This window comes from Polypterus senegalus, chromosome 5 (assembly GCF_016835505.1).
Source record: "Polypterus senegalus isolate Bchr_013 chromosome 5, ASM1683550v1, whole genome shotgun sequence".
Classification (NCBI taxonomy): Eukaryota; Metazoa; Chordata; class Cladistia; order Polypteriformes; family Polypteridae; genus Polypterus; species Polypterus senegalus.
In genome coordinates this window covers 150,724,039-150,739,601 of record NC_053158.1, presented here as the reverse complement: position 1 = coordinate 150,739,601, position 15,563 = coordinate 150,724,039, and the positions used below count along the sequence as shown (strand labels likewise).

Genomic DNA, 15,563 nt, shown 5'->3' with positions numbered 1-15,563 from the left:
GAGCTGTACAAATAGCTGACCCTGTGCTCTGACCCCAAAAAACTCTCTGGAGAGTAAGTTGAGGTATGCAAAAACTGACAAATTCCTAATACAAGAAATTGTATATGGTGACTAAAGGATTGAAAATGAAAAAAAAAAATACTAGAGCATAATATAATATATTGTTAGTCTATAATGTAATAATATTATAGAAGTTTAAATCTGTGAGCTGAAAATAAGTCTCATCATTAGCTTAAATAGAAAATCTTCATTTAAAGTATTTTATAAATTCAAAGATAATTGTGCTTTGTGTTTTTCTGAGTTTGCTGTAGTAGAAACACAAGATCAGATGAACAAGTAAACCAAGTTGTGATATTTCTAGAAGAAATAAGCTTTTAGGATTATAAGAACACTGTGTCTTTCTGTGTATCCAATAAATTCCATAATAAATAGCTGCAATCTAAAAATGTAAAAACAGCACTACATGGTTTTTAATCCCTTCAAATGGCAAATAACTGTTGCATTGTCTGTTCCTGTGTTAAAACTATCAAAGTATTCTGCGGCTACAGAGTATACCACTGGAAAGTTTTTCCTAGGAACCCCGTTGTATAATTTGTTTTGATTCTGCAGTCTCTTTAATTTAGAGTGCCTCGTATTTGTCAGCCTACCTATGAATAGCACTTCAGAAAACACCAACAAGCCAAAAATGGCTCATTAAAGTTATTCTGAATGCTTTGCTAGCCCTTTTCTGTTTTGGCTTTGCACGATTTAGACGTATTTAACTTTTTATAGTCTCTTTTAGTGTTATTTTTCCTGGCTTGACTTCTTTTGGGAAGTCTTTTACTGCTGAAAAGGTATTTTTGTTTTTAATGATTATAAAATTCTTTGCTAAATCTGTTGGATTTATTCTGGTCAATGCTTTTACATTATCATGCTTTTATTTAAAGTCCTAGCTTGGTATCCACTTATGTCTTCTATCTCTTGGTAAAATGCTGTTGTTTTAAGCTCATTACATGCATGGAGTGATACATAAGACGTTCAATAAATAATGATTCATATTTCACTTTATTATACAACTTACTTGGATTCCTTCATTTCAACATACATTTTGAGATATCAGAACCTCTGTTTTAATCAACATGAGATATTCTGAATTTAGAACACCATCAGACATAAATTAAATTGAGTGATTGAGAATGTTATAATAAAATAGTCAATGCTTCCAAGTAAATTTGTAAGGTACTAATCCTGGTCTAATGATGCTGTTTATTTCAAATTATACAGACCACACAGACACCGCTAAGTAAAACATACACATGTAGTATACTGCATATAACTTACTTCCATCCACCTATCCATCCATTATCCAACCCACTATATCCTAACTACAGGGTCACGGGGGTCTGCTGGAGCCAATCCCAGCCAACACAGGGAGTAAGGCAGGAACAAACCCAGGCAGGGCGCCAGCCCACCTCAGAATTGTAATTTAGTGATTAATAATTCCTGATTATGTAGTTTAATAGCCTCCATGTTGTTATTATTAACACAAAGGGGAGAACTTTTATAGTATAAATATTACTCCAAAGGAGGAAATGCATTGTGCTCTCATTAAATCTTTATTTTTTATTGCATAGTGACACAGTTTTCCATTAATACCATTGGGAGAAACTTATAGTTTCTGAGCTAGTGTGTGCTGTTCAGCCAACGTTCAGTTAAAACTGCATATAAAAGCTGTGCTAAGGGCAGTTTTATGTATTTTGTGTTCATATAATTACCTATGAATGCTTGAAAATCACACACACATATATACTGTACTTATATATATATATATAGTGATGAATGGCCGGGGCCCATGCCCGGCTGCGACGCTCCTGCAGCATATATTCTAGGGGTGCAAGCATGGGAAACACAATATCTCCCTCTAGACGCTAGATGGCAGCCTCCCTGGGTTGCAGTGGTGCCTCGGACACCCCCAGGGCTTCATGAGGGTTGGAGTGTTGTGCAGCCCTGTTGGGTTCCGTAGGCACTGCTAGACCCTTCTGAGCACTGGTTTCGCCACACCCGAAGTGCTGCTGGATGTCAGCAATCAAGCATCTGGAGCACTTCCGGGTGCCCAATAAAAAGAGCTAGCAACCACCACTCAGCGGCCAGAGTTGTTTGGAGGAGGACAAGGTTGCCTGGGAAAAGTGGTGCTGGTGCAGAGAAAGAGCGTTTTTGTATTGGTGTATTGTGCTTGGGATTGTGTTGTGCCTGTGGGGATTACGGGGAAGGCGTGCCCCACAGGTGAAGAAAATAAAAAGTCTTTATTTTATACGTGTGCCTCCATGTCCAATCTGTGTCGGGTCGGCGCAGCCCTGTTGGGCTCAGGAGTTCCAGCTGCAACACCCCCCTGGCGGCGCCTGCAGGACCCAACAGGGCTGCACCCAACTTCAATTCCCATGGAGCCCTGCGGGAAACCAAACCAAGGCAGCCATCTAATGTCCAACCCAGGGCATATAACGAAGGGACGTCCCAGCCAGTCATGGACCCCGCCCATCTGCCAGAGTATGTATTATGTGTTCTCTTCTGCTGTGTTTTGTGTGTGGAACCCCAAAGAGACAGGGACATCCTGCACTCAGCCAATATATCTGAAGCTGAGAAGCATGTCCTATGTTTTGTGGAGTCTGTTTCTTGGACTTCAATTTGGGACTTGTTAGCTTTGGGTTGCACTTTAAGGCAAGTTCCTTTTGTCTCATTTTGTATTTTTCTGCTATTTCTGTGATTCTTTTGGTTTTTACAATAAACATCTTCTTATATGATGATTTTATTTTTGGGCTTTTCTCATCCAGCCATAGGTTATACTGTTCCTCTTCATGGAAGGGCATCTTTGTGTATTTTTGCAATTTTTGGGGATATTTACAATATATTTTGAACTTTTGAAGCTAAGCCCCCTTTTGGGCCTGTAGGCCAAAGCAGATCAGTAGAGTTTAGGGGCATGTCTGCATTAGGTGAGGTCTATTTCTGGATAATCTAGGAAAAGCCTTAGTCTGGTTTATGTGTCTCTTTTTTAAGCCTCTCACCCTTTCACCTTTTTGAGTTCACTGAAGAGTATAACACCTTACCAGAGAATGTAAGACTTTAACACATGGCTATGTAGATACTTACTGTAAAAATGTTTTAAATGGATAAAGAAAAAAATCAGTATCAGAATCAAAATTAGCTAAGTGTAGTAACATGAAGTCAGTGACACAATATGTCAAGTGACCCCAGTGCTACTTGATTAATAACCTTAAACAATGTAGCGTGGCTAGGCAGGGAATGTCAATAAATGATGCCACCGTCCATAAAACAGAACACAAAATTGCATTGCCATAATTATGATAAAAAAAATAATAATAATAATAATAAAAATAATGAATCAGACTTAACCAAAAATATGTGGAAAGTCAGGAAAATCAGATCACAGTACATTTAAATGGCAATTTCTGAGCTGCCTATTATTCAACAGGAAATAGTGAGTGAGCAAGTTGTTTAGGGATGTCCTGATAAAAATGTACAACTAGCCTATTTAATTTTTTATAAAAATAACTGAAAAAAGTGTTTAGCTTACCTTCTAAAATAAAAGGTAATTTCCCCAAGATTAAGAATAAAATTTACACTAGACAGGTGCATCCAGAAAGTGTTGGGGAGAATTATAATAAACATTAATTGTCATAATAACTGAATCTGACTGATGACTTCGATGCTCATCTTAGTTTAGGTTACCACATTTTTTCTGATGCTGTATTTAGAAAAATCTAATTCATTTATTTATTTAAAGGGAAATGGACTTGTATTACATTACTGGTGATTGATAAAATTGTTTGATTACTTCCTTCCTACTGCTAATTGATAAAATGTCAGCAAGGAAGCATCACTACTAATGATATGACCCTAATTTACACAATGTTGAAATAAATACAATTTCCAGGATAAATACTATTGTAGAATTATCTACCTGCTAATTTCAAAGAAATCTCTTTTGTCTCAGGACTTAAATCAAGGTAGAGGCACTGTTAACTTAGACAAGGATACTCATGTTACAGTTGTTAATATGGTTTTTAAAAACAATCTTTGTGAAGAGAATTACTGAGTCATTCCTATTCTCTTTTGAAGGTTCTGTGATGTCATCTTGTGTCGTCGCCATCTAGACCAGCTTATCCTTCCTGAGATTTACACAGGACCTTAAATTTAATATGTCATCCCAATGATGGACATTTTTCCTGAAAATTCATTGTATACCTGCACTGTGAAACATTATTGGAGTACCCAGGGAGGAGTTGATGACCAGTAGGTTAAGGGAAGATGGATTCTGCTTAGAATGAAATTTTCCTTTTCATCCACAATTACCAGGTGGTCATAGCTTATTATATTTAAACTTTTTTGTTTAAATTGTTAACATTCAGGATAATTAGGAAGCTTATGTAATTAAAAATAGCTAAAATCATACATATGTTCATACTCTTTTTTTGATTTTTGATAGTTTGGTTTTCTTCATCATTTTAACACACATATACGGTATAGTTTTAATCAGTAATCAGTTATAGATACATACAGTGCATCCGGAAAGTATTCACAGCGCATCACTTTTTCCACATTTTGTTATGTTACAGCCTTATTCCAAAATGGATTAAATCATTTTTTCCTCAGAAACACAACATCCCATAATGACAACGTGAAAAAGTTTATTAAGAGGTTTTTGAAAATTTATTAAAAATAAAAAAACTGAGAAATCACATGTACATAAGTATTCACAGCCTTTGCTCAATTCTTTGTCAATGCACCTTTGGCAGCAATTACAGCCTCAAGTCTTTTTGAATATGATGCCACAAGCTTGGCACATCTATCCTTGGCCAGCTTCGCCCATTCCTCTTTGCAGCACCTCTCAAGCTCCATCAGGTTGGATGGGAAGAGTCGGTGCACAGCCATTTTAAGATCTCTCCAGAGATGTTCAATCGGATTCAAGTCTGGGCTCTGGCTGGGCCACTCAAGGACATTCACAGAGTTGTCCTGAAGCCACTCCTTTGATATCTTGGCTGTGTGCTTAGGGTCGTTGTCCTGCTGAAAGATGAACCGTTGCCCCAGTCTGAGGTCAAGAGCGCTCTGGAGCAGGTTGTCATCCAGGATGTCTCTGTACATTGCTGCAGTCATCTTTCCCTTTATCCTGACTAGTCTCCCAGTTCCTGCCGCTGAAAAACATCCCCACAGCATGATGCTGCCACCACCATGCTTCACTGTAGGGATGGTATTCGCCTGGTGATGAGCAGTGCCTGGTTTCCTCCAAACGTGATGCCTGGCATTCACACCAGGAGTTCAATCTTTGTCTCATCAGACCAGAGAATTTTGTTTCTCATGGTCTGAGAGTCCTTCAGGTGCCTTTTGGCAAACTCCAGGTGGGCTGCAATGTGCCTTTTACTAAGGAGTGGCTTCCATCTGGCCACTCTACCATACAGGCCTGATTGGTGGATTGCTGCATAGATAATTGTCCTTCTGGAAGGTTCTCCTCTCTCCACAGAGGACCTCTGGAGCTCTGACAGAGTGACCATCAGGTTCTTGGTCACCTCCCTGACTAAGGCCCTTCTCCCCCAGTCGCTCAGTTTAGATGGCCAGCCAGCTCTAAGAAGAGTCCTGGTGGTTTCAAACTTCTTCCACTTAAGGATGATGGAGGCCACTGTGCTCATTGGGACCTTCAAAGCAGCAAAAATTTTTCTGTAACCTTCCCCAGATTTGTGCCTCAAGACAATCCTGTCTCGGAGGTCTACAGACAATTCCTTTGACTTCATGCTTGGTTTGTGCTCTGACATGAACTGTCAACTGTGGGACCTTATATAGACAGGTGTGTGCCTTTCCAAATCATGTCCAATCAACTGAATTTACCACAGGTGGACTCCAATTAAGCTGCAGAAACATCTCAAGGATGATCAGGGGAAACAGGATGCACCTGAGCTCAATTTTTAACTTCATGGCAAAGGCTGTGAATACTTATGTACATGTGCTTTCTTGGTGTTTTTATTTTTAATAATTTTGCAAAAACCTCAAGTAAAGTTTTTTCACATTGTCATTATGGGGTGTTGTGTGTAGAATTCCAAAGAAAAAAATGAATTTAATCCATTTTGGAATAAGGCTGTAACATAACAAAATGTGGAAAAAGTGATGCGCTGTGAATACTTTCCGGATGCACTATAAGTGTGCGCATAAGTACCACCTTATGTTTGGATATCTGCATTGCTCCCTAAGTTACCAGGTAAGTTCCAGCTCATACTGTCAGGTTCAGGTGAATTGAATTGCTGTTATCACCATTTGTTTCCAGGTATAATGTGAAGTGATTTTGCCATGTATTTCCGGGTTCTTGCACTGCTTGTTAAGTACAGTATGCGGATACCCAGGGTCAGCACCACCATAAAGGCGAATTAGGCAATCACGTAGGGTGCAGATCATATGGTCGAACCTAGCCACATGGGTTAGCTACCAAACAGGTGCACTAATAAGCTTGGCCTAAAGCGCAAAATAACCTAGCACCGGCACTGCGGACACCACTAACTATTTAGTTCTGCAGATGAAATTAGATGTAGTACCTGAATCAACATCAAAGGACTTTTCACTGTATTACACTATACAGTATATTAAAAGAAAAAAAGCAAATTAATAATTTCAGGTATAAAGCTCTGTTCACTTCAGGATTTTGGTTTTGCCCTATTTAAGTCTGATTGAATGACTTGTTTATTTTTTTACTGTAATTCTGCTTTCCGTCGAAACAATCTCTGTCACGAACAATGCATACCTCCAAAAATATCCTCCATATGAACAGGCATAGTTGGTGGTAGCACTTGTAAGCATGCAGTGGAAAATACATGGAGGTATTCAGAGCCATAGTGTATTATTTACTCAGGGAATCTAGAAACTGTCGTTGCTGCTGTAACTGTTCACTGACCCTTTCATTTTATGCTGCATTTATTAGTAAATGCAGTAAAAGTCATTCAAAATGTTTCTGAAAAATGATTTGACCCAGATGCTTTTAAAACCAATATAATTGGAGACCAAGTCACATTTAAATGTGTTCTATGAGGACTGAGGAAAAGAGCTCATAACAAGAAATAAGTATAAAAATAAATTTTTTTTTATTCATTTAGGTAGTTTAAGTAATCAAATCCATAGATATATTATTTTAGGATTTTTTTTCACCAAAATGAGATAACATATTTTCTAAAAAATATTTACAATATTATATATATTTTAAAATTGCATTTAATGTAATGTAAATATCAGAAATATTCAAAAAATGTAGCCGGTCATACATTTAAACAGTTCAGAGTTCATCTAGTTCAAACACCATTTGATTTTTTTAATGTGTATAGTGTGTGGAACGCTGTACTTAATTCAGGGGGTTTCCCATAATGCATAACCACATCACTGGAGTTTTTTGAGAACTCCTAAAAGAACTTTTGATGAAAATATTTTTGCTGTTTTGGATAAAAAAGAGGATGTTCTGTTTGCTGTGGTAGTTATATATGTATGGCTGAACTGCCATTGACTCAGGCACAAATATATCTATTCAACTGTTTTTAATTTATGGGTTCTTATGAGGTTTGCTGGGTCAGGCAGAAATACCAGGGCATCAAAAATATGCATGGGATTTTAATGTATAATACACCAGTAAATTCAAGATGTGTGACAATGATAAGTATATAGCAGCATCTGTATTAGTATCTGTATTGGAGAACATGTTGTATACTGTATTTTATCATCAGTATTAGTATTTGGAAGGGTCGGGTTATGGGATGGGCTGTCAATGACACTGCTTTGATTCTTGGGATTTGAGTTCTTCCACCAGCTCAGTACTAGACCAGTCATATCCCTTGTCTAGTCATTTCTAGTTATTTTCACCAAGCAGTGAAAAGTCCCACTTTTGAAAAGTTTCAAAAGTCCCACATGAAATAGTACTTATTGCTTTTAAAACATAGCAAGATGTACTGTATTCCTTTAGTATTTTCAATGAAAAACATAAAAATTAATTAACAAAAAAAATCATAAAATTAGTATGACTCTGTTTCTTTTACATTTACTAAAAGATATTCATACATTTCCTTGACCACACATTTCCAATTAATAAGATTTAAAAATACATTTAGTCTGAACATTGTCAACATTTCTGCGTAAGTGTTCTTGCACAAAAAAAATAAATTTTGTTTTATGATAATTGACAACTCTGAATTCATTTGATACATAAATGTGGGTGAGCACTACTTTGATGGATTTGAGCTTCAAGGTTGGGCATTTTCTTGTCCACAGCATTGCTGGAATACATAGTTCCCATGACCATATACTCGACTACGTTTATTTAATAATATTAAATAGGTGGATAGAAGAAAGAAAGTGAGTTTCCCTTCAATTGGCTCAAATCAAGAAAATCAATGTTTTTGATAGACATACTTTGAGTATGTATGAAGTAGCATGATTTTCGATCGCACGCTCCCTGAAAAGTATGAAGGAATTTCAATAGCTTTCTGTCTGCCAATGGCACTGATTACAGAGCTACGAATGGGACTAACATTAAGACCTATTGGGATATGGCATTATATTTTGTACATATTTTCTTAAAAAAATAGAGTTTGGTCTGTATTTAAATGCATATTATATTGTAATAGTTTAATCATGTTTTTAAATTCATCACTGACAAGACTTTTTTTTGTATTGTAATAATTCATCTATTGAAAATGTACAAATGGCTTTTATGAGAAGGTTTCTTTTAGAAGTGGGGAAGTGGTTAAGAGGAGGTCATGGGATACAGAATTTTTTTATTTTAGATCACTGTTTATAATAGGAAGTGTGGTCTAAAAAGTACATTTCTTTCACTGAGAATGATCATTTCATGCTGAGGCAATAAAATTACATGCATGTGACATTATTTGTAATTTCATTACGTTTTCATATTTTACCAGATGATAATATTTCAAATGAAAACATTTAGATTTGTAGATATTTTACATGGGCAGCAGGATACTGTGATTGGCTTCAGCTGCCTACAACCCTATATATGGCTTGAGCTGGGGCTAAAATTGGATAAGGGCAGCACGGTGGCACAGTAGGTAGCGCTGCTGCCTTGCAGTTAGGAGACCAGGGTTCGCTTCCTGGGTCCTCCCTGCGTGGAGTTTGCATGTTCTCCCCGTGTCTGCGTGGGTTTCCTCCGGGTACTCCGTTTTCCTCCCACAGTCCAAAGACATGCAGGTTAGGTGCATTGGCGATTGTAAAATGTGCTTGGTGTGTGGGTGCGCCCTGCAGTGGGCTGGTGCCCTGCCTGCGGTTTGTTTCTTGCCTTGCACTCTGTGTTGGCTGGGATTGGCTCCAGCAGACCCCTGTAACACTGTAGTTAGGATATAGTGGGTTGAATAATGGATGAATGGATAAACAGAAAGAGAATTGCTGTCCATTTGAATTGTTAAGAACTTATCAGCAAGAATAAGAATGTTTCAGTTATGAAGAAAGTTAACTAAGCTACAATATTATTTAATTAAGCACCCTGTCTTCTTTTTAGGGTGTACTATATTATGCCACTTCTACACACATTCATGACTTTTATTTCATCATGAGTTTTGCAACTATTTGATTATTTATAATTTGAGTAGGTTAAGTGTTAGATAGCCACAAGTAGTGAATCAGGGAAAAACTTCTTACTTGACCAGATTTCACAGTTTTCTATGTTGATTGAGGAGCTTTATGTGCCAACACATTTAACCATCCTCCCATCTAGCCACTCAGCCCTTTTTATATGCATCTCTCTCTTAAGTATTTATTTTTCATACAAGTATAACAGACTGAGACACCACTAAGGATTGATGCCCTGTTCCAGGGGGATTGCTGCCTTGTGTTTCATGCTGATCTGCAACCCTGAACTGGATTACAGAGTTTTGAAAATGGTCATTAATAACAGAACAGTGCTTACAGAAAATGCAGGAAAAACCAGCTGAGAACTACAGTAGCACTTGCACATGTTACCTCTAGAACCTCCTCATTCATAATATGTTTTATGACTTACTTTATCGTCGATACATCATTTAGTTGGATTCTGTGTCTGGCCAGGATTCTGTTACCTGCCTGAAGTTTGGCAGTGATACTTGAGATTTTCACTTACTTGATTTTTCCTGGCCCTTGTCCATAGCCTTTTGCTTCCAGCTTTCTATAAAAGTTACGCAGCTTGGCTTCAAAGTCCCTGCGATACGGTGCGGGAGCCCTGGCACTGGCTCTTTGCAAACCTGTCAAAACAAATGCATTGATCTTAAAAGCTGCTCAGCACCCAAACACGTTCATTGCTGCTGCTGTCAGATATATCTGTAGTACTAAATAACATGCATTCCAACTGTATTGAGAAAATCTAACATGTAAAACATTAAGACTCATTACTGCTCATAAATTGCTCAATGGACATCATTCCATTAGATACAATGCTTTATATTTTATGAACACCATTACACCCTATAGCTTGCACTACAGCATTTTCAGTTTAGCTCTTTACCAATTCTGAACTACACTACATAAAAATACATTTTGTCAGGGTTATGCATCCATACAGTTTTGAATTGTTGCTGCTTAGTAGTGTCATTTATAGACAAAACACACTGCTCACATTCTTCTTTAAATACTTTCACAGTTAAAAGTTTAAACTCTGAGTGCACAGCTGCAAAGGAAGTCAGTTTTACATGAAGCCAAGATTCAAATTAAGATCAAATTTAATTTGTATTAGTCATGTAATTTTTTTTCCTTTGGCAGTACAGGTAATTGGATTTTTTATAGCGTGATAAAAAATTCAGAGTAAATTTAGAACACAAGACAAGCCAATTTTGAAAAAAAAAAGAATTAATTTCATAGATTACATACTAAGTATGATAAATCTTGTAAACATGGTCCCATATTGGCTTACGTATAATTTTTTCAATATCTGAAATGAATAAAAGCAATAACCAAAGCCACGTGTTCTCTATTCAAGTTGAATTATCTCTAAGGAGCAACCAAGTCTTAAAATAATATACAACTTCATTCTCAAACCTACTAAATCCAATTCTGTGTCACTGTGAGCTGAAAACTACCTTAGCAGCATTAGGCTTAAGGAGACATGAAGCCCTGGATGGCATATCAGTCCAAAGTAGGTACCACTCATGCACATACCTGTATGCTGCCAGTTCTCACAAACTGGGGAAAGCTTACATACTTGAAGAAGGATTCCCACAGACAGGGGGAGAATGAATATACTCCACACGGACAATGAATGAATTCAGGATCTGTGAGGAAGCAGTGCTAACTGCTGCGCCACCATACCATCCAGAAGAAAGTGAATCAAATGTTTTAACAAATTTTATAAAAGGAATTCTTGATTGATTGCAAACTTTTGATTACCATTTTTGCAAGTCTTTTATATCATGTAAATAGAAAAATATTATAACATTTTAAAAAATCATTTGTATTATTATTACTTTTATTACTATTATCATCTCTTTATTATATAAAAAAGGTTTTCTGTCATATCCGCGATATTCAGCCTTGACCACTCCCCTCTACACCGTTCACCCAATCATTGCTCTTTCTGTGCACATCCTCTCTCTGTACCACGCCGTGACACTGTCAGTGCTGCTAACTGACGCTTCAACACAGTCGGTTATAATGTCAAGGCAGAAAAGCAAATTATCAATTCGAGAGGGTCAAATTTTAGATTGTGAGAGAAAATGAATGGCAACAGCTTATAATGAACATCAAAAAAAAAAATGAACAAAAAAGAGCTGTATATAATAAAAAGTCAAGAACAAAGAGAATTGTACAATAAACTAAAAACAGAAAAATATCCTGAACAATATGTGAACAGAAATGCAAAAAACCAAAAGTTTATAGAATGTAAGTTAGAGGATAAAGTAATTCATAATATTGTTTTTGAAGAATAGTTAATGCAATTTAATTTTTGTATTTACTTTTTATTACATTTTACTTTTTTACTTCTACTTTTACTTTTTACTACACTTTACTATTCATTGGTGTTTAAAATAGACAGTTTTAGTGAAACACTCAAGTAACTAATTTTCTATCTATAATAATTAGGCACCAAATCGTCTTCCTCCTGCACCCTGCATACTCTACTATATACTATCTCTTTAAATACAATCGCTTTCTCTAACGGAGGAGCACCCCAATGCCCTTTGAGCAGCTCAGCCGTTCGATAACGGGTGCCTGGCACCTGCCCCAGGGGATGGTGAGTGAAGCGAGCAGGGGGCAGAGCCCCCTAGTTATTATTATTATTGTTGTTGTTGTCTGGCTGGATAACCAATGTGGTCAGTTCTTGTGTACAACATAGATAAAATAATTAAAGGCAAAAAATACCTTGTGGCCTTAATGTTTAGTTTGCATTTACACTTACATATACATTTCCTTACTTAAGCTGATGTCACATTATGCCATGTCACATTATAGAAACGAAAATCGATGGCCATGTCACATTTAGCAACTGTGTGTCAATCTTCTGGCACAGTCCTGCTCGCCTCTTTTTGTGATAGTCAATAGCATGCTGCCTAACAGAATTGGTGCTGTATGAAGGGTTAACAGCTATAGTGAGTTCATCCACAATTTCAGCCCTTTTCTTTCGTCTTCCATTCTGTTGTGGTATGTAAAACATCAGACATCCGACAAACAAGCTTCTCTTGTGTTTGTGAGGTCCAAAACATTATGCATTGTACTTCCAAATGAAATTTCATTGGCTGTCAGCATTCATTCACACACAATCTAACCCTATGACTATAGACAAAAATCAAACCTGTTTCAGAGAGTCATGGATTGGTTTTAATGAGTTACTGGGTATGTCAGATTGTGTGACTGACTTCGACTTGCTAAGATTATATAAATGAAGGCTATAACTGAAAAATGTTTGAAAAGTTACGTAATGTGACATTAGCTTTATCAGATGCTTTTCACCCAAAGTGACTCACAAAAGAGGTTGAGCATAGTCAAGTAACATCAACCTGGGAAGTGTTTTGAAATAAGTTTTAAGGAATAAGTCAACAAAACTGATCATCAAAAATGAGATAGAACAACATGAGACTGGCTATTGGTATCACCAGGCAGCATTCAGTAACAACATGAGTGGGTAAGAATAAGCATAGGACCTTATGAGTGCCTAATTATATGTTTTTACTGACCAATTGACTATTCTGCAGACAAACATCAATGATCTGAACTTAATAAGTGCTGCTGACAGGGAGATAATGAGGTGACCTGAAAAGTGGAATGACAAGCAAGCATCTTACCAACAGTCTCTTCAGGTCAGGTACACAAAGCACTAAGGAAGATCAACCCCTGTAAGGCAGCTGGACCAGACAACATCCCTGGGCGGGCTCTCAAAGCATGTGCCAATGAGCTGGCTGATGTACTCTGTTCCATCTTAAACCTTTCCCTCAGTCAGCGGATCGTTCCGTTCTGCTTTAAGACTACGATCATCATCCCCCTTGCTAAAAAAAGCCCACTCACCTGCCTGAATGATTGCAGGCCGGTAGCACTCACTCGAATCATCATGAAGTGTTTTGAGAGAGTGGTGCAGGCCCACATTCAGAGCAGCATACCGACACTCTGGACCCCCTGCAGTATGCCTACCGGCCCAACAGGTCCACCTCAGATGCCATTATGGCTGCACTACATTATTCCCTCTTCCATCTGGAGAACAAATACTCCTACATCAGGATGCTCTTTGTTGACTACAGCTCTGCCTTTAACACGGTTATCCCCCAAAAACTCACCCATAAACTGTCTGCACTTGGCCTGCACCCCACCCTCTGTGACTGGCTCCTAGACTTTCTGACTGGCAGGCCCCAGTCTGTCAGGATTGGTAATAAGATTTCAGCCACCATTATCACAAACATAGGCACACCACAGGGATGCGTCCTCAGCCCCATCCTCTACGCCTCCCACAAAGATAACATCAGGTGGGGATGAGGCGGCCTACAGGAGAAAGGTGGACTGTCTGGCGTCATGGTATGAGGACAACAACCTCACCCTCAACACAGACAAGATGAAGGAGATGATAGTGGACATGAGGAAGGAGAAGAGACCTCCCCAGCTACTGTTCAACCGAGGGCTTGAAGTGGAAAGGGCGAGCAGCATTAAATACCTGGGCGTCTACATCAGTGAGGACCTCACTTGGACTCTTAACACCACACAACTGGTCAAGAGGGCTCAACAGCGGCTGTACTTGCTGAGGAGGCTGAGGAAGTTTTGGCATGTTGACTCGACTAAGATACTTGGCAACTTTTACAGCTGCATTGTTGAGAGCATCTTGACCAGCTGCATCACCGTGTGGTACGGCAACACTACTACTATGGACGGCAAATGCCTGTACAGAGTGGTAAAGACTGCTGAGAAGATCACCAGGACCCCACTGCCCTCTCTGCAGAGTCCGCAGGAGAACTGCCTTAATCTTTAGGGACCTCACCCACCCCCCAAACACGAACTGTTCACACTTCTACCCTCAGGTAGCAGGTATAGAAGTATGAAATGCAGGACTTTCTTTCCCAAGGCCATTAGACTCCTAAATAACTGAGTTTATAACCATGGGCCACTTCATTCTGTTTACCTTACACAACTGTATTTGACTTGTCCATCACACACCTACCTGCACAATTACACTTTATCCTTCTATTCTGTTTTTATACTTTATGCGGCCTCTGTTACTTATTATCTATCTGCTACTTATTATTTATGTTTATCTTTATACATTGGTTTTGTCATTTGGTGTGGACAGCAAAGAAAGAATTTCATTGTACAGGGAAACAATCAGTTAAGGATAGGTTTTCATCGATCATCACCCCAAGATTGTGTACTAGCTTGGTGTTAGTGATAATGATCTAAGCTGTACAGCGATAGTGTTCATTAAATGGATTTTCAGGGATAAAAAGGAGTTCTGTCTTTGACAAGTTGAGCTGGAGATGGTGTTCTTTCATCCAGACTGTTCTAGAGGAAACAATAGGTACAGCTGAGGACCATCAGCACAACGCTGATATGAGAATCATTGGGACTGGATGATAGAGCCTAGAGAGGTGGTGTACAAACAAAAGAGGAAAGGACCAAACAATGATCCTTGAGATACCTCTGTGCTTGCCTGATGAAAGTTAGACATCTCTCTCCTCTTTAGGACACATGGTAAGATCTGCCCAAGATGTAGGATTCAAACCATTTGAGAGCACCACAGTGATCCCGATATTGTAGAAGGTGACAAGGATTGCCTGGAGATTAACTGTGTTAAAGGCAAAGTAAAGACCAAAGGATCAATGTCAATGTGGTAGCCCCAGCCAGCTGTAGTGTTTCAACAGTCAGTATATTCATCTTGAGATCCGCTAGACTGATTAGGATCAGGCAATCTGATTTTAGCATTGGTAGCGTTTAAGGAAAGTGTGTGTGGGAGTATTTTATACATTCCTTTTTTAGTGATTTTGTGTATCTTCTTAATGCCCTGAATAGTAGGAAGGAAACACAGCTTCACTTCTTCAGGAACCTAAATATATATGGCTTTTTTCAGGGGATTTGGTTTTATTCTACATGTT

At 38.2% G+C, this 15,563-nt stretch overlaps 1 protein-coding gene across 1 annotated transcript in view; it reads right to left on the bottom strand.

Annotated features, from left to right (window-relative positions):
• LOC120529580 (E3 ubiquitin-protein ligase HECW1-like) overlaps positions 1-15,563 on the bottom strand; it is a 471,213-nt gene that overhangs the window by 53,591 nt on the left and 402,059 nt on the right. Inside the window, exon 21 of the mRNA XM_039753493.1 lies at positions 10,127-10,247. Within this exon, the coding sequence (XP_039609427.1) occupies positions 10,127-10,247 (121 nt within the window). The remainder of the gene's footprint in view (positions 1-10,126; positions 10,248-15,563) is intronic.